Source organism: Gopherus flavomarginatus, chromosome 1, assembly GCF_025201925.1.
Source record: "Gopherus flavomarginatus isolate rGopFla2 chromosome 1, rGopFla2.mat.asm, whole genome shotgun sequence".
Classification (NCBI taxonomy): Eukaryota; Metazoa; Chordata; order Testudines; family Testudinidae; genus Gopherus; species Gopherus flavomarginatus.
Genome location: NC_066617.1, coordinates 10,470,144 through 10,490,636, shown reverse-complemented (window position 1 = coordinate 10,490,636; position 20,493 = coordinate 10,470,144). Strand labels below are relative to the sequence as shown.

Below are 20,493 nucleotides of genomic sequence, written 5' to 3'. Positions count from 1 at the left end.
TGATTTTAATCCTTTGGAAAATGTACTGCCAGGGGCTGAAATATTCCATGTTGGGTCTTGGCAAAGTGATGACCCCACCCCTTTCAGATTAAGCACAATGAAGTCCTTGCTGCTTATTGGTCAGTAGACACCTCCTTGAGCCAAGGGTCCCACCCAGAGGGTTCAGGTTGGTTTGTGCTCAGGGAGCCAGTCTGGGCTGACACCCATGTGGCACACTGCTGTTCTAAGCACACTAGTTCAAGTCGAGTTAATACCGGGCCGGGTGGCTCGTTCCCAGACATACCCAGAGAGGGCAGAATTTCTCAGTGGTTGTAAGAACTTTTTAGTTCTAGTTTTCCCTATTAACTGTGGCTCAGAAATGGCTGACTGTGTTTGCTGAAAAAACTCACAGGCCCAGCCTGGAAAAATTTCAGCCTGCACGGCCAAAGTGCAGCACAGTTCTAAGCAACAAAAGCGACCTCCTTATAACGGGAAGTGCTGGGCACCCACCGCGCTGCAGCTGTCTGTTTCCAACGGAGATAAACAGCCAGCAAAAGCATCCGATTCAAGATCCCTGTGTTACAGATCGGCGTGGTTAAACGTGCAATGCTTGAGCCTGCAACCGCACATATGAGTCACTTTGCTCCAGCGAGCAGGTCACTGCATTTGCTGGCCCCAGAGTGGCCCTGATCGTTGATATTAGACCCTTGGGGTCAAATTCTTTCATCTGTTCTCAGACCAACCACCTTTTGCAGGGCCTGGGCCTATTGCTTAAGAGTTTGTCTACACAGGGACACTCAGGAAAGCCAAGCATGTGAATTTAAAGTGGAATCGTTAAACAACATTAAATCGCTATGTGGACTCTCTTGGTCAGAATTAAAGTGCCTCCCCCTTTGATTTAGCTTAATTCTCTTCCAGAATTGAGTCAAAGAGCAGAATGAGAATCTCGGGATTTGGGTCTTAAGAGAAATGCACGTGAGTCCTTCATGCACCTCGGGGTGTAGAAACATTCCAGGCCTGAGCCTGAGTCCACACAGGTGTGGCACCAGTGACTTTAGTGGGGTTGCGCCCAGGGCCGGCTCCAGGCAGCAGCACAGGAAGCAGGTGCTTGGGGCGGCCAATAGAAAGGGGCGGTACGTCTGGCTCTTCAGCGGCGGGTCCCTCGGTCCCTCTCAGCGGGAAGGACCTGCCGCCAAAGAATGAAGCGGGGTCTGTAGAGCTGCCGCCAAAGAATGAAGTGGTGGCGGTAGAGCTGCAGCTGAAGTACCACTGATAGCGGCTTTTTTTTTCCCCCCTGTCGCTTGGGGTGCCAAAAGTGCTGGAGCTGGCCCTGGTTGCACCTGATTTCTGCCAGTGCATGTCCGAGGAGAAGCAGCCCTTCAGGCTTGGCACCATGCCCCGCTGCATCTGAGCAGCAATTTCCAGCCATTTACAACCCCGGTAGTATCCAGCCAAGGCTTTTAAAAGGTGCTCGTGGGCATGCGCCTGGCATAGGGCCAGTGCCATGCCAGGGCTCAGTGGCCAGCTGGTTGTGAATGCTCTGGGGCAGTGGAGGGAGCAATGCGGGTACCGTGTCAGCAGGAGACCCAATGTCAAGTGCCAGCTCTGCCCTGGACCTGCTGGGTGACCTTGGGAAAGTCACTCGTCCTGGAGCCTTGACCACGCTTTGCCAAGGAGCCTGTACGTGCTTTGAAACAGGTGGCACAGAGGCACGAGGAGAGATGGTCGTGGGAGGGGAATAGGGGGCTAAAGGACAGGAATTTGGAGGAGCAGCACCTCCTCTGTAACCCCTGGGGCTGGAGCAGCAGGGGGGCAGGATGGCAGGAGCGAATGAGAGCAGACGATTGACAACCCCCCCTCCGCTTGGCTCCTGGTATCCGTTCTCTCAAACACAAAGCAGGCCCCTCTTGAGTTATGGGGCTATAATTCTATCTGGGGAGGAGGGGGGAGAGCCATGGTTTATGGCCTCGTCAGAAACCCTTGATGGCATTCCAGCCCCGTAACGCACAGCTGCCTCTTCTGGACCTAATTCACTGGAGGTCTTTGATAGCATAAGAGAGGCCCAGGCCGGCGACGCACCCTCCTCCTGCCGTCAGCCAGGCTCAGCATACTCCAGCGGGCGAGTTCCTGGTGCACTCGTGCTGCTGGCTTGGCTTGGGACGTGAAGGGAGCCAAGAGCTTCAGGGCGCCGCTCCCATCATCAGCTCGATATTCACAGCCCGGGGCTTCACACCCTAGTGGCAGGGACAGCGGAGGGCTCCAGAGCATTGGCTGGTAATGAGGCTAGTCTGGCTCTTCCTGCAGGCTTGATGGGCTGAGGGCAGGGGTGAAAGTGAGCCGGGCTGGGCCGGTACAGTATCCCGGTAAGAAGCCAATACCAGCCTGTATGCAGCCCACATTAAAATGCTGCCGCAGCAGCGGCTGAAGACCCAGGCCCTTTAAATAGCCACTGGAGCATGGGCAGCGCGGGCCAGGCAGCCTGGAAGGGCTGGCTGGGGATGCTGACCCCCAGCCATGCCCCTTCTGCCCGAAGCCAAGCCCCTTTGGGCACCAGAGCTGGCCCCAGCCCCCTGTACCGGTCAGTCTTTGGGGTTACTTTCACCCCTGGCGGAGGGTATCGAAGGACATAGGGCCAGGAATTCTCAGGTAGTCAGTGGACCTGCGCCAACTGCGGGGCTGGCCCAGGCCATTGGGTGAGACACTGGGCTAGGACATGGCTGTCCACCATGCCTTGCACCTGAGTAGCAGGCCATGGGTGTTAGCTGGGCTGAGTGCCGGCGCTCACACCACCTTCTGAATGTGGCCACAGCAGCGCCTCCCAGAGGCTGCACCAAGGCGTTACAGGCTGAAAAAAGAGGCTGAACAGCGGGGGGGGGGAATCCACTTCCTGACAGTGGGACCTGTTACTTGGCCGACCAGTTCCCCCTGGGCAGGCCTGGGAGATGCATTGCTCGGGGCTATTCAAACAACCTGGGAAAAGCCCCAGGAAACATACAAAGCCCAAGCCTGTGCTGGTTGAGGGTTGAGGCCTTGATGCCCTTATAGGTCATCTTCTCTAGCAGCTAAACGGCTCTCATGCACGTGCAGAAAGAGCAGGCCGTTGGGTTCACGTCCACCAACCTCCAGGGCTAGCCACAAACTCCAGACTTAGTAGAGCTCATCCTGTCACCCCTCGCCTCGGCCTAGACTGTGCAAGTATCAGTGACATTAAAACTCACTCAGGTGGCATGAGTGTGAGCCAGTGGTGTGTGGCACAACCCCTTGGTGACGTCCTGCTTCCTCCAAACACTTCCTGTTGCAGGGTTGCCCTCTCATAGGAATGTTCTCTCTGGCTCCCTTTCTTTGAGCTGGGCCATTCAGTTCGGCACCGAGAAGCGGCTACGCCCTGGAGTGGCCATTTTGCCACTGGCTACTGCAGTTCGCTGCCTCTCCCTCTCTTCCTGCTGTTAAGTACGAGCCTGATTTTAAACTGGGCTCAAAATCTCATGAGAACAAGTTCTTTTGAGCTGGTCTCAGCCAGTCCAGAAGGCGGCGGAACAGCCTGCCTCATGGGATTCCTAATCTGTCCACATCCCTGGGCCTTGCTCAGTGCCGCGGTACGGGATCGACGTGCTGGGGAGTCGGTGCTACGTGGGCCCATCCCACCATGCCAGGCTGATGACAGGTCATTCTGTAGCCTATTATTGAGGGAGAGCTCGTGTATGGTGAGGCTTTGTCTCTGGAGGCGATAACGTTCATGAGGAGCTTCCCTGCTAGAGTTGATGCAACTAGGAAATTCAAAGCAGAAGATAATTTGGAATGGGAAAATGTTAGGCCTCATTTTTTTTCTTTGAGCCTCTGCGTTTTGGGCAAAGGTCAAGGTTAGGTCTTACTTCAAGTCCTATGTCTATTACGGTAGCACTTGGCTGGCCCAACTGGGATCGGGCCCCGATGTGCCAGGCGCTGTACGTACATGCAGTGAGAGAGAGTTCTGAAGCCACTGCGCTCGGCGTAGTCAAGGCAGCCCGGGGCAGGGCGCAGAAGCATAGCGAGGGGAGTGAGTGGCTCAAGATCACCTGGCAGGTCCATGGCAGGCCTCCTGCGCCCCGGTGCTCTAGTCGCTAGGGTGCACTGCCTCCCGTCAGATCAGTCCCAAGAGGGTTTGCTTCTCCGCCCCAGTGCAAGGAGAGAAAGGGGTGCTTGGCTAGGGCACAGCAGGAAACTCAGAGGCCCAGCCGGGCTGTGACCTCTGGCCGGGCAGTGTGCAGCTCCGGGGGTTTGGCTCAGGATAAATAATTAGTTATCCTGACCCCCTGCTGTTTATCACTGGCTTCACCTCCCCAAGCAACAGCATGAGGTGTGCTTAGGAAAATCAATCTGCAGCCCAATACGCCATCCACCTGTTACCAGGAGGCAAGAGGGAGCCAATCAGAGCCAAGCCACGTGTGGCGGCCAGCTGCCCACAAAAGGCAGTCCACTAGCAAAGCCCCAGTGATCAAAGAAGCCCTCTGAACCACGTGTTCTGCCGAAAGCTGCTTGGTCTCCACCTGGGCCGTGATTCAGACCACGGCTGCTCATCCCCGTCCCCATCTCAGGGAGACTCACGCGACAAGGCATCCATTGAGGTGCTTCCTCATCAACCTGACGGCCAGCGAGTGTGGGAGGGCTGCGGGGAAGCTAAGTGAAACGTCCCTCAGCGCAGGGGGTTTGCTTTGATGCAGGCTGCCGAAGCTGTGCAGTGTCAGTGAGCAGAGGGGGCTGAGCTGGGAAAGGGAAAGGAGCTCCCGCCTGGGTCTTAAAAGGGCCCTTCTTGGCTGCCATCTGGGATTGCTTATGGGCTGCAGACAACCTTCCAACCCCTCCCCCACACTGCGTCCCCACCCTCCCCCTGTTTCACCCCAGCTGTGGGTGCTTTTCAGCCTCAGGTGACGTGATTCCCCTGCTGCTTGTGATTATCTGTGTAGCCTTTGGCATGAACAGTGCCGCATGAGGGGAAGGGGGTGAGTGCGGCCCTGTCGTGACTCTTTGCCTGACCGATACAAGGCACTGTGTGTCTGACAAGAAGCTGGAGGCTGGACAAGAGAAGGCCACTCAAGTGCGTCCTCGCTCATCAACCCCTTTTGTTACAGTAATGGCAGCATTGGTCACTGACTTGTATGACTGTGAGCAAGTCATGGCACGCTTCCGTGCCTCAGTTTCCCTTCCTAAGCCTTTCCCTTGTCTGTGTAGCGTGTAAGGGCTTAGGGGAAGTGACTGTGTCACACTATGTCTTGGTACAGTGTCTTGCACAATGGGGCCCCAGGCCAGGGCTACTGAGTAAGTAGTAACTGATACACTTGCTATGTAGCCCAGAGGAACCCTGCCTAGGTGCTGTGGGGGCCTCTCCTTTTCCCCGCTCACGCAGACTTTCTTGCTTGTTTTCATGTGCCCTTTTCAGCTGATCAGCAACAGGCTGGGATCAATAAGCAGCTACTTTCGTCCCAAAGGCCTGGACAAATTGCGTTTGTACTGTGGCCCGAAAAGCCCATCAATCTTGCCAGCTTTCTTCAGCCTCAGCAGCTTACAGGGACTTAACCCCTCGGTGCGCAGGGACAAGAAGGTGCGATTGGAGCAGGGCAGTGACAGCCACGGAGCCGTGAAGCAGCATTACCAGCCGCCATGTTTCGAAAGGCGGGCGAACGGGGGAGGTGCATGTGATACTGGGATTCACTTCACTGTTTTGAAGCAGACTCACTGTCCAGGCAGAGCTAACCAGACAGGCTGGCTGGACCCGTGGTTAGGGCACTAGCCAGAGCCTTAGGAGACCTGGGGGGGTCAATGCCCAGCTCTGCCACAGGCTCTCTGGGTGCCCTTGGGCAAGTCCCTTAGCAACTCTGTGCCTCAGGCCCTCAGCGGGCTTAATAGCACCGTCCTACCTCACTGGCGCGGTGGGAGGAAAAATACACCTACGTCTGTGAGGTGCTCAGATGCAGTGGTAATGGGCTGGCCAAAGAAGTGGCAGCGAGAGCCCTGCCACATGCATGCTGTCTCCCCCAGAGCTGCTTGCACTGCCCCCCCACATACTGTGGTCAGTCGGGACTGTGGGTGGTGACTTCCCCAGGGCTACTGACTAGCAGAGCTGGGCAACATTTTGCACCTGAATTGTTTATTTGCCAAAAAATGCAGCCTCTGTCAACCAGACTTTGACACACAGCATTTCAGCCATCCACAATATGGCCAGGGCGGAGGGTCGTGTTTAGGGCACACGGCTGGGGTGTGGGAGATCCAGATTTGAACCCCTGCTCTGGAACGGACTTAACAAGGGATTTTTTTTTGATCGACTGAAAATTGTGAAAAAAATCAGGTGGTTGTGGGGGTGGGGCTGAATTGCCTTTGAACCTGACCAATCACGTCTCCATCCAGCTTTGCTAATGAGCCCCAGTTGCTGCCTGACACAGGGCTCTTCTCCTGGTGCATACACACACCTGCCTTGTCACAGCCTATGGGTCTCGGGGCTCAGCCAGAGTGGGGCCAGTGCCCGGGAGGGGCAGCCATTCGCCACCCACTGAAGACTCAGTGGAATGATTTCCAGGGACACCATGGCTTTTCCTTTGCAGGCCCCCAGTCTGCTCACCAAACAAGCCTGGACCCACTTAGCTCTTTGTTTGCTGGGTAGGGGTGGGGGTGCGAAGGGTTATGAGACATGACCTAGCCACCTTGAGGTTTGATACTCACAGCGGAGCTTAGCTGGGCTGCATTGGTGGCTTGTACCTTGGGGGCTGGAAATTGTTTCCTCCTTTGGTCAGATGGCAACTGAGTTTGTTGACCTTAGAGGCAAGTTCCAAGACCATGGCTGACAAGACCCCAGCCCCAGCATGGGCAGCCTCACAGACCAAGCCACCTATTTCCACAGTGGAGACGATTTGGGTCACACTTATAGGACCTGCAAGGCTGGCTCAGCCCAGGAGGGTCCCTCCAGCCCGGGTTCCTGTCTCTGACAGTGGCCAGCACCAGCTGCTTCAGAGGAAGGTGCAGCAAGTCCCCTCTTGTCACTTTGACGTGTGCACAGTGGCTGGCAGTCAAACGTTCCCACTTGGGAATGGTGCCAGTTCTCATGAGCTCAGCACAGGATTGAATGACTAGGCAGGTGTCAAGCGGGGGCGAGGTAGGCCCAGGGGGTGCAGCATTGCAGGTCCAGGGCACCCCTCATGGGAGGTTGGATATTCACTAAAGAATATCCCTGTGGGATATGGCCAGGCCGAGGGAGCGGAGGAACTTTGCAAGCACAGCTGGGGGTTCAGAGTTGATGCACTTCCCTCTGGGTCCGTCCTGCCCTCAGTGCCCAAGCACGGTGCTAGAGGGCACTGTGCCATTGGTGGGGCTGCCCCTGCCTGGGCTGAGCTCCTGATTACTTGCAGTGAAGTTCCCTGGCACGTTTCACAGCTGGAAGAGTGTAACAGCCCCGCACCAGGGCCCAGGGAAAGCTGGGTACTGTGCTGCCTTGTGGGCTCAGTGTGGCTCTCTAGCTTCTCATTGTGCATGTGCTGGTGCCTTCGTTTGCCCTGCTGGGCTGTGTTTGGCTGGCTGTCTCTCTTAGCGGCTTTGTAGCATTGCTTGAAGGCCAATGCCACATTAGTCCCTGGGATGGGCACAGGGCCAGATCCTGGCTCACAGGGAGGGCCCGAGCCAACGGCCAATCAAGTCAGTGGAAAGACCCCATTGGCCCGAGGGGCAGCTGGCTCGGCTGCAGAGTCCCTGGTATGCCACTGCTTAACAGGCCGACCTGGGCCAGTCCTTGGCCGCCTTCCAGCTGGTCACGTGACTCCCAGCCCCAACACTTAAGCAGCTCCAGTGTCAAAGAGAAGGGGGACCCCAATTACTGTCTCGCCGCCCTTTTGTAAACTCAAGCTGTTGACTCAAGCTGGTGACGCTTTCCGCCATGCTCGAAACTGCGGGGAGAATGGGGGAGGGGAAACGTCAAGACCATGTTGTTAAAGGTTTTTTTAACACGTCAAGTGGTGTCAAATTTTTAATCTGAGTCACACTCCGCCCAGGGGTGGCTTTCAGCAGTAGCCCATCCTCCGCGTTTGGGGTGCAGGCTGAGGTTCTCCTCCCCCATCTCTGTGCCGCATCCAGCCCCCGGCTCCACACAGTCATAGACGTCAGGGAATCACAACGTTGTTCTTTTGTATTATTTTTTTAATAAACTTTATTCTATATTACAAATAGTATTTTTTTTTGTTCTGGACTGCAAAATAGGAATGCCTTATATTTACATACACAGGTATACAATTAATTATAACAAAGGTACAGAAGCTTTGCCTTTACCAAGGAACAACGGCTTTCCAATTTCAATAGTAGAGAGCTTTCTTCTTTGTAACTAGGATCATCTCCAAAGAAAACAAACCAACAACGACAACAAAAACGATCCCGACATCCTTTCTAATGCGGTCGTCTCTTTGAGGCGCATAGTAACACTGTCGTCCAAGGATATGTCTTGACATTGAGTTTGTGTTTAAGGTGGAAGCTTTATCAAAGCCAGCGGGGAGCGTGAGCCATCTGAGAAAATTTGTGTCCAGTTCAGAAAAGAGAAAGGGACTGACCTGTTGCTTTAAATGATTCAGCTGTCACTTATACTGGTTTGTTAGCCAATGCAGTGTTTGGGAGCCCTTTGAGTGCATATTGGGCAAGCACCTAGATCTCCCTTTAATTCCCCCCCACCCCCGCTGCCCCACCTCACTGTGTTGGAAAATGGTTTGCTCCCAGGATTTGCAAAGACCAGCACCGACATTTAAAACAACACAGAGTTTGTGCAGGATATTTCTGCGTTGGCTTGGACATGGCAGTTACTGTGCAGGATACAGTGTGGGCACTGTCGGATTGCTGGCTTAGCTCAGCAAGCTGAGACAACTAGAGAAAGGGTGTCTTTGCAGTGGGGTTTCAGATCAGGGGAGAGATGGCTGGTCAGCCACATGGATCTGTTCTCTCCTCATGTTCTCCTTGCTTGCCATTTACTGGAAGTTATTCCATCTTTAACAACAGCATCCCTCCCCTACGGCAAAATTCTGCAGGGGGAGCAGAATTTCAGAGTCTAGCTTTCTGGATACTTGAAGGTATTCAACCAGCAGAACGCTGGAGTCTAGAGGTAGAAGAGGATCTTATAGAGAGTGGCATAATCTAGATCTGTGAATCAGATGCATTGGGGCTGGACAGCTCATTGATTGCATTGGTGAGAGTAGCTCATTGAAGTTTGAGTGGCTCTATTGATGTCAATGGAACTACCCTGGTTTACAGCAGCTGAGAAGCTGGCCCAGTGGCTATCCTGATCTGCATGTATAATTTTAGTCCCTTTCTGCCTCCCCTCGGCAATCTTGCAGATGAAGCTGCAGTGCCGAGTATGGGACCCTAGGTCCATATCCCAGGCACACAGGAATGCAGCAGCTTGCAGCGTGCGGAGAGAAGAAACCCAGCAGAGACATTTGAGAGCAGAAGGACAAATCTGCTAACGAGCTGAATCCTGGTACAGCTGAGCAGCTGCAAACCCTGTTGGACTCAACGGCGTGATTTAGGAAGGAGCCTATCTCAGGATCTGACCACACGTGTATTTTCATCGAAAGGGAAATGCAGACACGTACTAAGCATAGAATGTTTCCCCATCCTTTTAATGTAAAGGTTCCCTGTCCCTGCCCTCCCTGAATGTTGCTCCCTGGTGAAAGTCTCCTGCAGGTGATTTGTTTCCAAGCAGAAACAAATTGTTGAGGTAAACGCTCCATTTTTAGAACAGAAAGCCAACCAACAAACAACGCCAACAACAAAATATCGCGCTCGTGACCATTGGATCAGCGTAAGCAGCTTTATATTTGCTCTTGCCTTTTTTTTTTTTTTGGTAAGATTTTCTGGGTTTAAATCTGTTCTCAACATCATTCTGCAAATTAATTCTCCTCCTGAAGCCTGGGCCCTGCCACGCACCTCTAAAATAGTGTGGAGAACTCGGAACTCAGTTGACCAAAATAATCCTTAATACTTAGCACTTCTCATTTTCAAAGAGCATTGCAAACAATCATTAACCCTCCCGGCCTCACTGCTAGTCTCCTGTTCCACAGACAGGGGAAGCGAGGTTACGGACTTGCTCAGGGCCACATGAGGAGGTAGGTGCAAAACTGAGCTTAGAATTCAGGGCTCACTCCATTAGACCAGGCTGCTTCCCTAAGAACAGGAACAGCCGCTGTGTCAAAACTAGAAAAGAAAGGGTGAGGGAATGAGTTGGAGGTGTCATTCGCCCCATGCGCAACGGGCATGGCAGCTCACCGAATCACAGTGGCAAGTGGTCCTTCTTTGCATCCCGATCCATGGCGAATGAGGGTGCTGCTCTGCCACAGCATCACCACGCCTGTTCTCCCAACTGTCCTGGAGGATGCTGCGGCATATGGGTATCTAATGCAAGTCAAAGGGGCTATGCTGAGCATGCTCAGGCTGCTGACGCACACCAGTTGGTGTTGGGGAGAGGACCTCGCAGTGTGACTCATAGGAGCTTGGATAATGGCAGGGAACTCCCCACTACACCCTCCAATGGTAGGATACTACTGAAAGCTCATCTGGAGGGTCGTTGGGCTGCTCAGTCCCTGCTGCATTAACCTCATTTGCAGATGCAGTGGGCCAGATCCACAAACACTGTAGCTCCGTTGACTTCAGTGGCACCACCATTTACTGATTTACACCAGTGGAGGAGCTGGACCACGGGGGTTTTTTCTTGGTGGCTATGCAGAGTCCCCTGCAGGGGGAGGAATACACATTTACGTATCACACCCTCTTCCCTGCGTCTTCAGACCCGCACAGTCAAGGAGAAAATGGGCCAAAATGGCTTCGGGGGGGGCGAAGAGAGCTGGCTGGATTTATGGCTGATAGCTTCTCTGCATGTGGCATTCTCAAAACAGGGTGGCCTATCCTAGCACAGAAAGCCACAGAGCTTTGGTGATGAACAAACTGCTGAAGGCTGAATGACGGGGTGTTCTCCAAAGTCTCCACAACAGGGGCATCTGGACCTGGGTTTGCCTGTACTGCAAGTTGGGGACAGCTTCCAAGCCCAGAAGACAGGGCTGCTTCCCTATTTCAATTTACCTGGTAATGTCAAGGGGACACTAATAAAGTTCTGTGGCCTATAAATAGCACCTTCCAAACGTCAGGAGGTTTGCTGCTGGGTGCCAGGGCTGTCCCTCGTGATGAGTTATTTTTAAAAAAAGGAAAAACTTGTCACCATCTTTTCCCCAAAAATTTTACACATTTTCCCCTCAACCTTTTCTTTTTAAATTCAAACCATTTTCACCAGCTCATAGATTCACAGCGCTTAAGGCCAGAAGGAACCATTAGATCATCTAGGCTGACCTCCTGTATCACAGAACCCCAGGGTTAGACGGGACCGCAAGGGACATCTAGTCTAACCCCCTGCCAAGATGCAGGATTTGCTGAGTCTAAGCAGGACCGGCGCTAGGGGTTTGAGCGCCCTAGGCGGACGGCAATTTCGGCACCCTGCGTGCTGGTCCCGCGGCTCCAGTAGAGCTGCTGCAGTGGTGCCTGCAGAGGGTTCGGTGCTCCGTGGCTCCGGTGGAGCTGCCGCAGTGGTGCCTGCGGGCGGTCCACCGGAGCCGCGCGAGCAGCTGACCGTCTGCAGGCACGACTGCGGCAGCTCCACCGGAGCCGCAGACCAGCGGACCCTCCACAGGCACCACTGCGGCAGCTCCACCGGAGCTGCCTGCCGCCCCCTCTGGCAAAATGGCACCCACCAATTATTCTGGCACCCTAGGCGATTGCCTAGGCTGCCTAAATGGTAGCGCCGGCCCTGAGTTTAAGACATCCCAGACAGATGGCCACCCAGACTCCTTTTGAAAGCCTCCAGTGAAGGAGCTTCCACAACCTCTCCAGATAATCTGTTCTATTGTTCCAACATTTAGAAAGTGTTTCCTGAAATTTAATCTAAATCTGCTCTGCTGGAGTTTGAAACTGTTGCCTCTTGTCCTGCCCTCTGTGGCAAGAGAGAACAATTTTTCTCCATCTTTTTTTGGCAACTTTCAAGTATTTGAAGACTGTGATCATATCCCCCTTTACTCTCCCCTTTTCCAAACTAAACATGCCCAGTTCCTCCAGCCTTTGCTCGTATGACTTACATTCCATCCCTTTGATTATCTTTGTCACTCACCTCTGGATCCTTTCCAGTTTCTCTACATGCTTTCTACACAGCGATGACCAAAACCAGACACAGAGTCTCACAGGCCACTGAATTTCACCCTGTTACATGTGTATTTAGCTCCATAACTTGTGTTTGGCTAAAGCATAACTTCCAGACAGGCATTCTGGATTTTAAGATATCAAGAGGTGGAGAATTCCTCACTTCCCTAGGTAGTTTATTCCTGTAGTCTCTAGAATTGGTCAAAAAAAATGTTTATTAAAAAAAGTGTGTGTATGTGTGCGTGTGTGTGTGTGGGGGGTGGTTAAATTCAGTTACAATGGTGCTAACATTTATTTTTCAGATCTCAAAATTCAATGAATTTCAGACAGGTTTAACTGACGGGACCTTGAACAAGGACGTTCCCACTGGAAGAAACACAGTTCATTCTCCTCACCCTGGCTTTTCTGTTTGTCTTGCCACAATTGCCAGTGACTGAATCACAGATAATTAGAGCTGGAAAAATCAATCACAGTCAGAAACGCCTGTCAATTTTCTGCTGCCATTAGGGCCTGATCCAATGCCCCCTGGAGTCAGCGGGAACATTTCTACTGACTTCCATAGGCTTTGCGTCAGGGCCTTACTTGCCACTCTCAGGTTTTTTAAGGCTGCCGCTCTTGATTGAAGTCTTTTCTCCAAATCCCAATGTTCAAAATGAGCAGCAGGCCACAGGAACGATACTCCGGCCATATTCTCCTAGCAGCAGCTGAGTGTAGGCCTGTCATACTAATAGGCATAGGTGTCAGAGGCAGGAAAGACAAGTGAAAGTTGATTTTTTTTGTCCATCCCTTTGTGAGTGCAGGATTGTACTTTAGGGCCCTCTGTATAATCACAACTCAGGGCTACTCCCAGTCCAGTTTAACTGGACTCCATCCATTTGGGTTTCTAGCACTTCCCTTAGAAGACAAAAGATCCACACTTTGTGGCTTTGGTTGTTCTCTACAGTAGAGCTTATTATTAGGCCATTTCCTCTTGATATCAGCCAACATTTTCTTATGCTGTCTCATCTCTTGACTACTAGTTACATCTACTTGTGGACTGCTGTGAGTGGCATGTAACCCTTGTGCTGGCTCCAGGGCCGGCTCCAGCTTTTTTGCTGCCCCAAGTGGCGAAGAAAAAAAAAAAAGATAAGCAGTGATCGGTGGCAATTCGGCGGCCGACCCTTCCCTCCGAGAAGGACCGAGGGACTTGCTGCCGAAGACCGGACGTGCCGCCCCTTTCCCCTGGCTGCCCCAAGCACCTGCTTCCTGCGCTGGTGCCTGGAGCCAGCCCTGGCTGGCTCTCTGCACCAATGGGGAAAAAGGCCATTAGACTTTAAAAAATCTATCACTATTAATGACCAAAATGTGAATTTGTTGCCCTGACCATCTCTTGTTAGGGTAAGAACTTTCACTTGGGGATGATGGTTAAGATGGTTCAATTAGCCAGCACGGCACTTTTGACAAGCAATCCAATTATCAATTAGCTATCAGCTGGCAAAGCCTCTTTAAATCTTAGCTTTCATGCCTGGGCACTGACATCTGAATGAGATGAAGAGGTAATCACAGGGGTCAGAGCCTCAGCTTGTCTAAATCAGTGTTGCAGCGCCTTTAAGCCAGTGGAACGATGCAGGTGTCCAACAGATGAGGATCTGCCCTATGAATTGAATCTGCTCAGGACCAGTGTGGGATCAGTCCCACCTGCAAGGAAGGAGGCTGTGGTTCCACGGTTTCTCCTGGGTTTGTATCATCCCTATGCTTCACAGTGTTTGTTAAAGGTTCCACCTTTACAGACCTCAAAGTATGGCTGCAATGCTGAGTTACTCAGCCATTTCCCCTAACCTACTGCCTGTCCACACACAAATCCCTCTCACTGGGCTAGCTGTGGATACAGGCTACACTACAGTCTGGGTTCCATTCTCACTCACGCTGCAATGAGGACTCACGTTAAATCACTCGAATGCTGATCGTCTTCCAGTCCCCTCCCACAATCCCCCCATGTGCCCAGAGGAACAGCCAAGTTCTCCCACAATTCACTAGGAAAGAATCATAGAGCAGCTCAGCTTACGCAGCACAAGGATCCACGGGAGGTGCTCCAGTAGTCCTAACAACACAGATGGAGGAACGCAGCATCAGTGAGGACATGGTCTCTTGGGCAGTGCTTTGTACTGTGGCTGCCACATGCTCAGACCCAGGTGCCAATACCCCAAGTTAACTCTTCCTTTCCCTTACCAAAACCCACAGGGCCAGTGCTAGGATTTGTCCGGAAGTCTGCCAGAATCCCCCAGGCCTGCCTCGTGACATCTGGTGACATTCGGAGCTCTTTAATTGTCTTGCCTGCAGCATGTGGGTCACACCCATGAAATTGCAACACGTGATCTAGGAACTCTGGGCCCTGAGGCGAAGCCAGGAGGGTGGAGCATTTCTCCACTGATTTCAGTGAGCTTTGGATCAAAACCTCAATGGGTAGCTTAAATCCCAGGCCTGAGCATGACATACCACTCAGGTTGGGTGGTCACAGGCAGCCGGAGAAAAGACATAGGCAAAGGAATCAGGAAAGTAACTCACCTAGATTATAGCAAGGCTCATTCTTCCTTCTGTTTGTGTGTCTTTTTTTTTTTAATTGTATTTCACATGCACATAAAAAAAATAAATTAAATTGGGGAGCGGGGGAGCCAAGACATTTCCTAGGACCATGGGGACAGGGAAGATGGGAGTACGGGAGCACAGGGGCATGGAGAGCAGAGCCCAAACATTCACATCACAATTTCGGCACATTTTTCAAGGCAAAACCAATCAACCAAAAGCTCAGATACAAAAATAAAAATGAAGCAAAATATAGATTTGTTTAAAATCCTCAGGGGTTGGAGGGAAAGAAGGGGGTCAGGGTTTGAAGCTCACAATGCTTCCCACTTCCAATGAGTTTTTCATTCTCGCCAGTTCTCTGAGGTGTTCAAGTTCTTCTTTGACAAATTAAAAAAAAAAAGTTAAAAAAATCTGTACCGGCAAAAAATTAAAATAATGAAAAGCCTGCAGCTCTAAACAGAATCAGGACACGTCTCTTCTTTCCCTTTTTTTTTTAACTTCTCTAGCTGTGCAAAATCACACGTTTCCTTCAATACCTCTTACATCGCCTTCCCTCCCTTCACATGTGCAAACAAAATCCAACTCTGGGCAGCACAGCTGGCTACCGGTCACTCATCTCTCTGAAACCAGCTTTTTATCTTTAGATCAGACCAGACTGCTGAATAAAAGTCATGGGAATAGGGTCTGTATTTATCATTTGTGGCACTTTTTCAAAACCTTTGGTTTCTTTCATTTTTAATGTATTTTTAAAAAAAGCAATTTTTGTGTGTTTCCTTATCACTGGCTCCCATGGCTCTTTCCACTCCACTGCCATAACCATCTGATCAGGGACACACTGCAACCTAACCAAATTATTAAAACCATGACGTTGCCAACCCAAACCAAAACGTCCCCAGCACTCAGTCCTCTAGCAAGTGTTGAAATGTCCATAAGGTGCATGGCAAGTCGATCAGCTGACCAACGTATAAGAAAGCAAGCACAACGAATAGAAATCGCACACACACATTCACACACACACAGTGCCTGGTATTTAAAAACCAAAATGTGTCTCTAAGCTTTGCTGTTTGAATATAGATCTTGCAACAGCCTCCTTACTACTGTGAATCATCGTTCATTGGCCATTGTAGAAAGCATTGTCTATGTATTTAAGTGTGTGGATGAATGAAATCAACTTGATAACTAATTCTTTTCCCCTACTCTGCCCACTCTTCAATCCACAGGCAATACCCTGTCACACAGTGCTTTTGCTTTGATAGCAAGTTATATGAACTAGACCACATCTGACCATCACCTCCCCATCACACTCAACAGATGTCCTCTTCCCTTCATCCTCCAAAGCTTATCCTCTGTGGATGGAAGCAGCTGACTGCAGTCCACTCCTGCGCATGTTCTTAGCAAGCATTCTTGTTTTCCTTGAGGGACAGGTGCAAACTCATCGCCTCCTTCCATCCTCGCTCAGTGATCTGCCAAAGTTGAGGTTTTCTGGTTTGTGCTCTGGGGTCGGTGTCTCTGCCACGCTGTTCTGAGATGGTATCAAAGTGAGCAGTTTGCGATCGTACAAAACGAGGAGACGACTGGGTCTCTCTTGTGTTTTGTTACAAGATGGCTTGGACCTTGGAGATGCAGCTGTTCTGGGAAAGTGGAGTGGACAAGCATCATCTCACATCCATGCCCATTCCGAGACAACCGTGACCTCGGGAGGGAGGGGAGGCAAATGAGTGCTGGCACCAGGGACTGGAGGAGCAGGGATATAGTTTGCAGGCACCAGCTGTGCTTTGAAAATGAGTCAATTGTTGGGGACGGAGATGGGAGTGGGACATGAGGAATGTCTGGGGACAGGAAAGGAGAGCAAGGGGGAGAAGGGTGGCTCAATGTTGCTGAAAAACAGTCACTTAGTTTGGAATATTAAAGAAGAAAATTTTGCACTATTTTTAAGAAAAAGGCCCAATAGGTGTGAGGTCACTTTCCCCACTGGCAGCGAGGTCACTTCCTCCTGAGAGCAGCCTGAGAGAAAGTTATTGATGATTGTCCCACGGACCTACCCTCATGTTTTGCAGCAAACATCCCACGTCGTTCAACAAAAAACATCTTGTTCCAGCTCAGAAAGAGAAACAAACAAAAATCCCATGGTAGAACTTATCCATTTCCTGGACCGCCATGATTTTCAAGGCCAGAATGAAACGTGGTTCCTTGTGATTTGTCTTCTCTCGGACGTGGTTGGAAACGGGGTGCTATACACCACCAGGATGACACAATTACCACCAATGGGGTACAACTAGGCAGAGAGCATTTTGTTGTAGTTACATGGTTGACAGGACACACTGGAAAGACTGGGAGGGGCACAGATCTGTTTTAAAAATAATAATAAACGTATGAAAAACTGGGCGGGGGGCAAGGTGAGGCCCCCACCTTCCCCCATCCCTGGAGAACGGCTCACATTGCTGTTCACCCAGAGAGTTAGTGTCCCCAGTTCCACGACGGTCCTGCTCCAATTTCAACCAGGTCCCTGGGGCTTCCCAGATTTGCCTTGAATTCCCACCTGTGGGACTGAGGTTGACCAAAGGGGCTGTAACGGCTCTGCTGGAGAAGGATCCAGGTTCACTCCTGCCCCCGTTGGGATCCCTGGAGGCAGGCTAAGCAAGGGGAGTAGCTTCCCCTTAGCAAGACTCTAATAATACTGAGTTTGTTTCCATGACCGCTCTGGGGCGATGGGCCCAGGAGGGCAGTTAAAGCAGCATGGCAGAGGCCACCTTCCAGCTTCCCATCTGGATACAGCTGATATGGTATTTCTAGGGTGAGGGAGGAAGGGGAAGCTGTGAACAAGAGAGCTCCACCTGAATGTCTCGATGTCCCCCAAAGCTGAGATTCCTCCACCACCACTTCCCGGGAATCCTGGGGCCTGGTCTATAGGTTTGGAGAGAGGAGAGAGAGGAAGAGAGAGAGAGAGCACTGATCAGGTGACTCTGCTTACACTTGCACTTGGTAAGATGGTGATCTTGACTGAGGCACGGCTTGGTTTTTCCCTCCCAGGGGTCCCCTGGCAGGCCAGTTCTCAGCTGTCTATGCTCATGAGGGTTATGACTTGTTCAAGTTTGTAGGCGAGTTTCTGTTTCCCGGCCTGGTCATCTTGATCGAGGGCTCCGAGAATCTGCAAAGGAGAGAGCGAAGAGATGGCGTCATTCATTATGAGCAGGTACACGTCCTGTCTCACAAACGAGGGTCAGGCGGCCTGTAAATGGGATAGGTGGAGCGGGTGGGCCGGGCGGTCTGTAAATGGGATGGGGGGAGCCGGGGGGGCCAGGCGGTCCGGAAATGGAATGAGGGGAGCGGGGGGGGCTGGGCGGTCTGTAAATGGGATGGGCAGAGCGGGTGGGCCGGGCGGTCTGTAAATGGAGTGGGGGGAGCGGGTGGGCCAGGCGGTCTGTAAATGGGGTGGGGGGAGTGGGTCAGCTTAGCCCATGGCCCCACAAGGCATTTTACCAAGCAGGGAGGGAGGTTCTGACAGGGCAGTGATTGTGCAGGCCGAAACAGCACCCCTTCCGCATTTAGCAGGGCGCTTTCACTGTCTGTGCTCTAGAAGCTGCTCCCTTGAGAGAGCATGTTGGCTGAGACATTACACCTCAGGCTGTTGTCGCAATCTACATAAAAAAGGTGTCACGTGAGAGATCAGATATGAACCGACGACACGCTGGTGCCGCCAATCATTGCAGGGGGGCGGTGTACACGGTGTGTACATAGGGTTAGCAACACGGGCTAGAATTATATTCTTAAAATGTGTTTGGCAAACCAGGTATAAACCCAGTCTGCCCTATACAAAGGGATGGGGATTTGCTTGGCTGAGCAGCCTGCTCATCAGCCAAGTGACAGTGAAGGTCCATTTGCAGAGAAGGTAACCAAAGCCATCAGCCTAGTGAGAGGCGGGCAGAGCCACAGAACTAACACCACCGGGAGGAACCAGCATGAAGTCTTCAGCAGCCCACATGGCCTCTACAATCAGCAGGAGAAAAGGAATTTTATCTGAGAACACATTTCAAAGGTTTCCTGGTCTGTAAAGAGAGCGGAGCCCACCCCTAAGTTATCCTCCACTTGATGACAAAGGAACTGGGCATTTTGAGATGTGTGAAGGATCCTGGCCAGACAGGCAGGAAAAGACACGAGGTGAGAAACCCTTCTGGGAAGAAGGGAGGCTAATTTCTAAATTCAGGTTTTAGTCTTAGAAGTGTATTTTTACTTTTGGTTGCTTGTAACCCTTCCTTATCTTTATTCCTTATGCTGCATCCTTTGTTAATACACTTGTTTTACCTTGCACTGATTGGAGAGGAGTGTCCAATTCACCCTCCCAGCCACAGAGGTGAGTGGTGCATAGGCTGTAGGCCGGCCCCTCTGCACAGGGGGAAGTCTTAGCCATGTTGCACTCACCCTATGTGGCAAGGAGCACCCAGTCAAGGAAAGGCAGCCAAGGGACTGTAGGAGACTACAAGGCCTTTAACAGTACAATGCTGGATTTTTGACACGGACGAAACACTGTCCTTCTCCTGGTGTTGCTGCAAAGGGTTATCTCATTAGCCCTTTGCATATGGATACTCAGGTTCTGAAACCAAAACCAATTAGGGGCTGGATCCTGCAGCCATTCGCCAATGAGTAGTTCCAGTAGACTCACTCCATTGAGTAAGGGCTAAAAGGTTGGGCTGTAGATCCCAAGTGAAAATGCTGTTAGCTATTTACATGCATCTGAGGAAGTGGGTATTCATCCACGAAAGCTCATGCTCCAAAACGTCTGTTAGTCTATAAGGTGCCACAGGATTCTTTGCTGCTTTTACAGATCCAGACTAACACGGCTACCCTCTGATAGTTAGCTATTTAGTAGTCCCAGTCCTCAGTGGCACACATCATGACAGCACTGCCCCACAAAGCATGCCTGGCCTCTCTCTGCTCAAGAGAAGCTGGAAGGACTTGGAGGTGCATGGGCAGAGCTGGGTGAGAGCCCTGAACTGGAACAGCAGGGGAGGGCTAAAAAGCACTAGCAGACCAAGGTGGTGCCAGCCTAGCAGGTATTACTGAATCATAGAATATCAGGGTTGGAAGGGACCTCAGAAGATCATCTAGTCCAACCCGCTGCTCAAAGCAGGACTGATCCTCAGATGGATTTTTTGCCCCAGATCCCTAAATGGCCCCTTCAAGGTTTGAGCTCACAGCCCTGGGTTGGGCAGGTCAATGCTCAAACCACTGAGCTATCCCTCCCCCCAGGCTCAGAAGGGAGATGCACTGGGGACTCAGGACTGAAGTCACAAGGGATGCTGCAGAGATGACCCTTGGACTGAGACTGCAGGGAATGCTGCTGAGTATGATGCATTGGCAGAGCTTTTTGAGGGCTTAGCACTGAAAGGGCATGAGGGGAAGATAGACCTGCACCGTCAGAAAACCTAATGACCGAAGAGCAGAGGATGTGGGCTGCAGGTTTGGCTAGAAGTGGCCGAGTGAAGCAATCTGAGGGCACTGCATTCCAAAGGCAGTGTTGTGATGCATGGGATGTGGGGAGTAATTTGCAGAGGGCCTGCTGGCTCTAGCCAGTGCAGTTAGCTTCTGTCAAACACCAGGTCCACTCACAAATAGAGCCCTGGGCAGATACAGATTTATATCTGCGGATGCGGATATACGCAGAAATAAATTTGTATCTGCACAGGGCTCTGCTCACAAACACTGAGAGAAGTGAGAGCCCTCTCCCCTGCTCATCTCTGTCTGGATCTGACCGGGGAATGGCTTCTGTTTCTC

General features: G+C 51.7%; 1 protein-coding gene across 3 annotated transcripts in view; it reads right to left on the bottom strand.

Moving 5' to 3' along the window:
* The window catches only part of PLXNA4 (plexin A4), a 703,772-nt gene that overhangs the window by 14,095 nt on the left and 669,184 nt on the right, over positions 1–20,493 (bottom strand). For 2 of the 3 annotated variants that reach the window (XM_050936769.1, XM_050936770.1), the window contains exon 32: positions 8,167–17,869. In XM_050936769.1, the coding sequence (XP_050792726.1) occupies positions 17,774–17,869 (96 nt within the window). In that variant the 3' untranslated portion in view covers positions 8,167–17,773. Of the gene's footprint in view, positions 1–8,166; positions 17,870–20,493 lie in introns of those variants that run through there. The other variant, XR_007772140.1, reaches the window with a different exon arrangement.